The 9,580-nt window shown below is 34.7% G+C and overlaps 1 protein-coding gene across 1 annotated transcript in view; it reads left to right on the top strand.

Annotated features, from left to right (window-relative positions):
* The first annotated feature begins 3,676 nt into the window (after positions 1 to 3,676).
* LOC127876916 (tumor suppressor candidate 3-like) overlaps positions 3,677 to 9,580 on the top strand; it is a 31,072-nt gene continuing 25,168 nt past the window's right edge. The window contains exon 1 of the mRNA XM_052422427.1: positions 3,677 to 3,843. Coding sequence (XP_052278387.1) covers positions 3,757 to 3,843 — 87 coding nt within the window. The 5' untranslated portion in view covers positions 3,677 to 3,756. The remainder of the gene's footprint in view (positions 3,844 to 9,580) is intronic.

The following is a 9,580-nucleotide window of genomic DNA, read 5'->3' as shown; positions in this document are numbered from 1 at the left end:
GGTTTTATTGATATCTCGGATGAGTTCAAAAATGGTCCAGATCGGTTAAAAAACATGGCCGCCAGGGGGCGGGGCAGTTTTCTCTATATGTATATAGTGAAAACATTTGAACACTCTAGAAGTCGCATTTTTGGTCCAATCTTCATGAAATTTGGTCAGAACATTTGATTTCTGGATACGACGGTTGAGTTTGAAAATGGTTCAGATCGGTAAAAAAAACATGGCTGCCAGGGGTGGGGGTCTTTTTCCTTATATTTATATAGTTAAAAAGCTTGTGAACACTCTAGAAGTCACATTTTTGCCTATTCATCATGAAATTTGGTCAAAACATTGGTTATGTGGACCCCTCGGACGAGTTTGAAAATAGTCGTGAACATTTGAAAAACATGGCCATAATAACAGAGGATTATTATGTTGATAATTGGTTGGGGATGATGTGCAACAAACGTAGTTTTGCCATATGAAAACCATTTATTAAATAATCTCAAAATTTTAAGTAGTAATATTGATTTCACAGAAAATTACTTAGGGGAGAAACAACTGAATATCACAGTTTAGAGTCAGGCCCCAAATTTCTGAGCTGGCCACTTTTCACACATTTTGTAGCATGTAATTTAATGACTGCAGACCAATGAAATGACCATTAGCCACAGCAGGTACCTCATTATCTCTGACAGTTGCTTGATGCCTAACCCCTTGTTTACAGCCCTTTGCAGTGAACAACATGGAACAGCAATTGCTATACAGTGGTATCAATATGGAGATAAACACATACATACATCTGTCTGGCATTTATTTTCATATAAAAATCAGCATGCTGACTGCATAAAAAGAACAGATTACAACATTGAAGCAAGCTCTTGAAATAGCAAAATTATATACTTATATATTTCCAAGAAAGGTTTATACAATATATATATAAATTTAATGGGCGTGATATTTCATAATTCTAAGCCTTAAGTACAGTGATGCCTGATTGAACTTAGTCAATATGGCTATTATTTAACTTATAACTATCACTAAGTCCCAGTGTATATTATGAATATCAAAAAGAAAAAGTAAAGATATGCACGTAAAAATATCCTTTACAGCTTACGCAACAACTGTTGTCAAAATTAAATGATATTGATCAATAAAAAATAGATTGAAATATTCTCCAACTTTACTGTTGAACATTTATTGACAAAAAACTATCGCGTCTACATGTACACATATCATATCACAAATATACTTTGTTCAAGAATTAAAGAGATAGAGAAAATGTACTTAAAACCAACTATTTGCGATACGTATGATATTAAATGCAGCTTGTATTTAAGAATAAATTTCACAATTAAAATGCATTTTAGTTTTGCATTGGTTGTAAATAAAGAGTAGAAGCGTAGAGGAATTGTTTACAAACAACAATTACAAATGTGAATAATTAACAAAAATGAACTCTTTAATGAAGTATGAAATTTCATTTTAAATCATAAATACAGATTGATATACAAAAGTCATGTAGGCCAACATGGATGATATGTGAAATACAGTATTATGTGAAAGTCAGAAATACCATTATTCTAATCAATTTTATATACAGATGTACGTCATGTATGATATGTGAAATGCAGTATTACTTGAAAATCAGAGTATCATTGTTCTAAATAACTTTGAATGGAAAAACAGTGAAAACGTATTTTAATAATAGGGCACACTAAGTCTGTACTACCGCCTGTCTGCTCAGCACTCGTCCTCTTTTGAAGATTTTACACTAAATAATCGAACTATAAAGCGCAAGTTAAGTATGTACGCCCGTCTGTATGAATTACTTTTATCATTATGAACTCCACCTTCCCAGAATAGTTTAGTTCCTTTGGGTCTCAGGTGAGCGCCTTAGCGCCCAATGCCCTCTTGTTATTTGTTATGTTTGTTAAAGACCACAGGTGTAAGCTTTGAACAAAACACGGCTTAAATATGAACAAATGTTTGTCTGTTTTAAAGACATTATCGTGTTTTTTTCCAGAAGATTTTCATGTTAGGTGCCAATAAGACTTTCATAATTATGACGTGAATATACAGGTGCATAAATTATGTCGGCAGGCTTAATTGTAAGATTTTGTAGAATATCGTAAAGTAATTAAATTGAATTTCATTCATCATTATGATTTATATTATGTATATCTAATTTCCAATGTGTTAATTGTGTTTTCCTATCCGCTTAATCCATATACTAAGCCACCAGTTACAAATGTGAATAATTAACAAAAATTAACTCTTTAATGAAGTATAAAATTTCATTTTAAATCATATATACAGATTGATATACAAAAGTTATGTAGGCCTACATGGATGATATGTGAAATACAGTATTATGTGAAAGTCAGAAATACCATTATTCTAATTAATTTTATATACAGATGTACGTCATGTACGATATGTGAAATGCAGTATTACTTGAAAATCAGAGTATCATTGTTCTAAATAATTTTGAATGGAAAACACAGTGAAAACGTATTTTAATAATAGAGCACACTAAGTCTGTACTACCGCCTGTCTGCTCAGCACTCGTCCTCTTTTGAAGATTTAACACTAAATAATCGAACTGTAAAGCGCAAGTTAAGTATGTACGCCCGTCTGTATGAAGTTCTTTTATTATTATGAACTCCACCTTCCCAGAATAGTTTAGTTCCTTTGGGTCTCAGGTGAGCGCCTTAGGGCCCATGGCCCTCTTGTCATTTGTTATGTTTGTTAAAGACCACATGTGTAAGCTTTGAACAAAACACGGCTTAAATATGAAACAAATGTTCGTCTGTTTTAAAGACATTATTGTGTTTTTTCAACAAGATTTTCATGTTAGTTGCCAATAAGACTTTCATAACTATGACGTGAATATACATGTGCATAAATTACGTCGGCAGGCTAAATTGTAAGATTTTGTAGAATATCGTTAAGTAATTAAATTGCATTTCATTCATCATTATGATTTATATTATGTATATCTAATTTCTATTGTGTTAATTGTTTTTCCCATCCGCTTTATCCATAATATACTAAGCCACCAGTCCAGCCACTTGTCCGTTCACGCCTACTCACTTGTTTGATATCTTTGGACAGCCCTTTCGCAAATACTAGGGCCTGCTATCGTTCGGTTCACACGAGTCATTGTTCAACCAAAACCATCTATTCGTCAATCCATCCACCAGTCAATCATGTGTATATAATCCATGTTTATAGATTTCCAATCAGTCCATCATCTCATTAAATTTGTTCGTCTCCCTCTCGCACACCCGCGACACGCCCACTTACCAATCCATCCATCCATCCATCCATCCATCCATCATCCATCCATCCATCCATCCATCCATCCATCCATCCATCCATCCATCCATCCATCCATCCATCCATCCATCCATCCATCCATCCATCCATCCATCCATCCATCCATCCATTAATTCGTCCGTCCGTTCATTTATCTATCCATCCATCCATCCATCCATCCATCCACCATCCATCCATCCATAGACATATCCATTCATCCATCCACCATCCATCTATCCAGCCATCATCCATCAATCCACCATCCATCCATCCACCCATCCATCCATCTGTCTCTACAAAATCCTTCAAACAAACCATGCATCCATCCTTGAAAATGGCAAAAATCGAAAACAAAATTAATTTATTTGATTTATGCAGCTCAGGCCTGAAGCTGTGTCGTATCAGTCGACATGTCTTGAGGGCTCGACACGTAGCCGGAAGTAGAAATTAATCAAGATGGCGAACACAATTATGTTTGTGCAATCTATTCTGCTTCTTTTGTGTATTTACGCAAGTATTACAAATGCAGAGAGCAAAAAAGAGGTAAATATGAAAATTTTATTATTTGTTTATTGTATATTGCATTGAAATTTAAGCCATGGCATGTTGCAGATAGTAAATATCGCACGAAATATGTCAGCGGAATTCGCCGGGTATCGTCTGCCAGTGCCAAATCGAATGTAAATTTCGTGTATGGAAAATACTTAACGTAATGTGACATTATATTCATAACTTCCATTATCAATGACGAACGCATTTCCTAAGAAAATCGAAATATTTTCAATAGTTTTAAATAATCATTGTAATTAGAAATTATGCCTCATTTTATTGCCTGCATTTTGGATCAAACCTGGGACCCCTAGTAACAAAAGCTTACTCGCTACTGCAACACCATGGAGGCCTTTATTGTGTTGTGTAGTAGTTGAAACCCTGTGTCATTTGGTTGTATCGTGTCTTCATACTTGACAGCTATGAAACTCATCAGCCATAGCAAACACGCATGATGTTGGCAAACGGTCAGTAGAATTGCATCGACGGTTCGAATCGATGCTATGTCAACACATTCTACACTTTGATAATTCAAGACGTTTTATTTATTTATTTTTTTCACCCTGCAGCTTTGTCAAAGTGGTGTTTGATCATTATATGCATAAGTATATGAATATGAGCAATAAATTTGAAGACAAAACAATGTATGCGGACACAAACTAGCAAAAATGTTGCTTGGCAAATAACATATTCTTTAAAAAAAATAGGTCAATGCAATGTCATAATACAGTTTTTGTTTACTAAATCAGTGATACATTTTGTTGTGCGTCCCGCGTGCCAGACACACGTTTTTTCTGGGGACGCATCATTCTCAGACATGTGCGTTCTTGGGACGCATTGTTTAAAAACTCTGAATTTCAACGTCATCAAAGTTGTACATGAACCGAGTACGATTCGTGGATATAAGTAAAACAAATGTCAACACCGTTCTGAAAAGTAGAACGGAAGTCACATTACTACATTGCGAATGTAATAAGTGTATTTTGATTGGTTGAAATATACTGATTAATCAATCAGTTATGGCGTTTTATTAAAAGTTCGTTGGACAATTAATTGGCTGTCCCGGTTTGTAAACAAAGAAAACGCGACAGAAAAAGGTTTTCAAAATTAATCCTCAACAATTTAAACTCGCTGTGTAGATATTTATCGATAACACAGCCTCAATGTAAACCATGTGGTTTAAATATGAAGAACAAACGGCGGAAAACACAGTTTGAGTTTGTCTGTTGTGAGCGCAGACAGTTATTATTTATATAGTAAAGCAATGTTATCATTCTTTTCTGGATTAATTGAGCAGTGTTGTTTTTTCATAAGTGACAATTAAAATTTGTAATTTCTGAAATAAATAGCATCTTTTATTTGTATACGGTACATACATAATAGTGATACAGATCATACATTATTCCGTCCTATGTTACGTAGAATGTAAGTACATATAACACAATGTTTTTTTTCCTTCTTTAACTAGTACCGGGGAACGGTACCTTTCCCAAAGCCTACCGGAGGCTTCCCAATTTTAGCACCGGACCTTTCCCAATCTCGATATCTACCGTTCCGAACGATTTTAGGTGCCGTTCCCAATAGCCAGTGCCTTTTATTTTCGCTGGAAATATCTTTTGATATTGTCGAGCCTTTCATTTTCGGCCATTTATTTTCGCCGGACATTGTTGCGTAGAAAGTAAACAAAACTTTTTAAATGGGGCGCAACTCTAACCGCTGTGTAAAATGTGAATGGATTACATAACCGCGACGAGTGATCGATATTTCCCGTGAAAGAATTCCATCGCTAAGACCAGTCTTCCTTACATCAATAAACTTTCTCAACACTAATTTTTCATTGACATTATAAAAAAACGTAACCGTATTGAGTTAAATGCGCATATTACTTCTATGTATAGTTTTTTAAGTGTCAAATCCGGACAGTAATTATTTGGATACGGATATAAACAAATAAAAGTTTAACATAAAATTAAAAATAATGAGACATGGGTGTAAAATCCTATAGTTATTTACAACATATACATAAGCATTTAATGGCAGATGATCTTAATATCTTATTTGATGATTTGAAAAAAAATCAAAACAAAATATAAGACTTACCTTTGAAAATTATTGTTAAAGCATTTCACTCTAAAAACTCATTTTGGTTACGTGTGACTATTCTCACTGTCTATTGTTAAAAGATGTCAAACCAGTACAAGATCCATTGTTGTTGTTTTTGTTTAGTTTTTAAGTTTTTAATTTAACTCACATGAAACATTGCAGGGCTTGTAAGACTTTTAAGGGCTAAAACAAAATTATTAATATTATTTTTTATGCAACCTCAGTGCTTATGCCTATCACTGGAAAATATTTTTTTCCAATTGCAGCGTTTTCATAAGGATTTTTTGTAGCAGGTTTTTGAGTTATTTGAGGAGGCCAACTTGTGCGAGCACCGAAGGTGCGAGTTGCTAGGGGGTCCGGGGGCATGCTCCCCTAAAATTTTGTTAAATAAAGGTGCCAAATCATGGCCTCTGAGCGATTTTGGGCACATAATGTACATGATTTTGCTCATTTAAAATAGAGGATATTTATGTGAATGGCAAAGAAAACATAAAGTCCTCAGTTAACATCAACTCTGCAATTATCAAGATTTTAATAAAAACAGATATAAATGTATAAAAAAACATAAAGAAAGTAACACCAATTCGACTTTTAATAATTAATTTTACAAATAAAACAGAGTTTGATGTAATTCTAATCTGATTCTGGGTCATATTCCTTTGATGCCAGGTTAAGTTTTTGTATGGCTATATCAACAGCTGTCTCAATCAGGCTCAGCTTATCATTCCCCTCAGTAACATCGGTTTGGACCCCAGCATCCACAAGTGTAAGAACTGGTGCTGATGCTGAGGCCCTTGGCTGCTTCGGGGTAATCTTCCGCCTCTATTTTATGTCATGCCACAGCTTGACTGCTGAACTTATCAATATGGAAATGTAGCATGTTTTTTTAGATTGAATTTTACTTTTGAACTTCAATTCAGATTAAATTTTACTTTTGAACTTTATTTGTTTTTAAAGAAGAGTATAAATGGTCCATTCTTATAGAAGACAATGCGCAAAACCATGGGTGACATTAATATTTTGTCAGAAGCCCTCTGGAAAAGATGCATAAAAATTGGGCATTTTAAGGTTCTCCTAGCATAGCAATTTTAAGAAAGGTTTGACAATTTGGCATTGCAGATTCCCCCCCCCCCCCCCCCCCCCCCCCCCAAAAAAAAAAACGAGCATAGGTTGCCCCAGCTTAGGCAATCGTAGGATTTAAATATGTCGCAGAGGAAGCTTCTTTTGGTCAATATTTTACAATACAAATTTGGATATAGCTAAACATTTCAGTGCCAATTCAATATAATTAGCAAACTCCAACCTTAATCATGACAATATCAGGAGAGTTTGGGGCTCGAGATTTTCATTTATCCTAATGAAAGACTCTTCTCCTGTAAAATGTGGTTATAAATAAATCCACTTACCGTTCGGATGTTAAAAACTCTGCGGCGAAACCAAACATCGGCATGATCGGAACCATCAACGAAATTTGTCGAAAATAAAACCGAAATGTAACAGGAAAGTGCATTCATCCGGAGGTGCCGGTAAATGATAAACGTTAACAAAACTGGAACAAAATAACTTCAACAGCGAACTATCGTTCTTACTCGAAACACAAAAGAAAGTCATTTATTTTTTATTTTTTTAGACATGTTGACATTGTCAATTTGTGACCTTTAATCAAAGTCGTACACTCATGTTTCCCGCTTCGCGATTGGACAATTATACCAAAACGATCAATGAGAAAACGGTTAACATATATCGGTTACGGTTGTTTACTTCAATTTCAGACAGTTAATTTATAAACGAATACTTAATATCTTGTCATCGTCGTGAGCATTCAGGGCTCCCCCTGGCCTAAAAATTTCTGTAGCCAACATTTTAGCCAAATGGATTTTTTTGTAGCTAAATTTTAGAAACTGTAGCCAAAGTATTAGCAAAGCATTCGGAACCGCCTGTTGTAAGTATAGGCTACAGTAGTGTAAAAGAAGAAACTAAACAAAGAAGCTTTAATATGTTTATTACTATAATCATCATGTGTGCATAACAAAAGAAACACAGTTGTGCATCAAAGTACACATAAGTCATAGCCGACACTACAGCCGCTTCACTTTTGGATATTGCTGCAGCCTGCGCATTTGTCATGGATGTTTTCAGACTAGACGCTTGTGAGGCCTCTTTGTGATCTGAAATAAACAAAATCAAATATGCTAAATTTCAAAACAAAAAGCTCATTTTGAAAAGTGTAAATATATATTTTATTATGAACATAAATTATTATTGTTATTTTTATTATTTATTAATAATATAAAAAATATTCATGTATATACATTTTAATATTAATGATTGTCATTCTTTTTTATTAGCTCATCTATTTTTTGAAAAAAAATTATGAGCTATTGTCATCACCTTGGCGTCGGCGTCGGCGTTGGCGTTGGCGTCGGCGTCCGGTTAAGTTTTGCGTTTAGGTCCACTTTTCTCAGAAAGTATCAATGCTATTGCATTCAAACTTGGTACACTTACTTACTATCATGAGGGGACTGGGCAGGCAAAGTTAGATAACTCTGGCGTGCATTTTGACAGAATTATGTGCCCTTTTTATACTTAAAAAATTGAAAATTTTGGTTAAGTTTTGCGTTTAGTTCCACTTTTCTCAGTAAGTATCAATGCTATTGCATTCAAACTTGGTACACTTACTTACTATCATGAGGGGACTGGGCAGGCAAAGTTAGATAACTCTGGCATGCATTTTGACAGAATTATGTGCCCTTTTTATACTTAGAAAATTGACAATTTTGGTTAAGTTTTGTGTTTAGGTCCATTTTATTTCTTAAGCATCAAAGCTATTGCTTTCATACTTGCAACACTTACTAACTATCATAAGGGGACTGTGCAGGCAAAGTAATGTAACTCTGACTGGCATTTTGACAGAATTATGTGCCCTTTTTATACTTAGAAAATTGAAAATTTGATAAAGTTTTGTGTTTAGGTCCACTTTATTCCTACAGTATCAAAGCTATTGCTTTCATACTTGCAAGATTTATGAACTATCATAAGGGGACGGTGCAGGCAAAGTTATGTAACTCTGACTGGCATTTGGACGGAATTATGGGCCCTTTATACTTAGAAAATTGAAAATTTGGTTAAGATTTATGTTTTGGTCCACTTTACCCCCTAAAGTATCATAGATATTGCTTTCATACTTGGAACACTCACAAACTATCATAAGGGTACAGTAAAAGGACAAGTTGCATAACTCTGGTTGTCATTGTTACGGAATTATGGCCCTTTTTTGACTTAGTAACTTTTAATATATGGTTAAATTTTGTGTTTCGATCCACTCGAAGTATCAAGGCTATTGCTTTCAAACTTCAAATACTTACATGCTATCATGAGGGTACTGTACCTGGCAACTTGAATTTTACTTTGACCTTTGAATGACCTTGACTCTCAAGGTCAAATTATTAAATTTTGCTAAAATTGCCATAACTTCTTTATTTATGATTAGATTTGATTGATACTTTGATGAAACTACTCTTACCTGACATACCACAATAGACTTCACCCAAACCATCCCCCATGCCCTCCCCCCTCCCCCCCCCCCCCTCCCCCCTCCCCCCCCCCTAATTTTTTTTTTTTTTTTTTT

The sequence above is a fragment of the Dreissena polymorpha genome, chromosome 4 (assembly GCF_020536995.1).
Source record: "Dreissena polymorpha isolate Duluth1 chromosome 4, UMN_Dpol_1.0, whole genome shotgun sequence".
NCBI classification, from domain to species: Eukaryota; Metazoa; Mollusca; class Bivalvia; order Myida; family Dreissenidae; genus Dreissena; species Dreissena polymorpha.
Note: the sequence above shows the minus strand (reverse complement) of the source record. Positions and strands in the feature narration are given on the sequence as shown.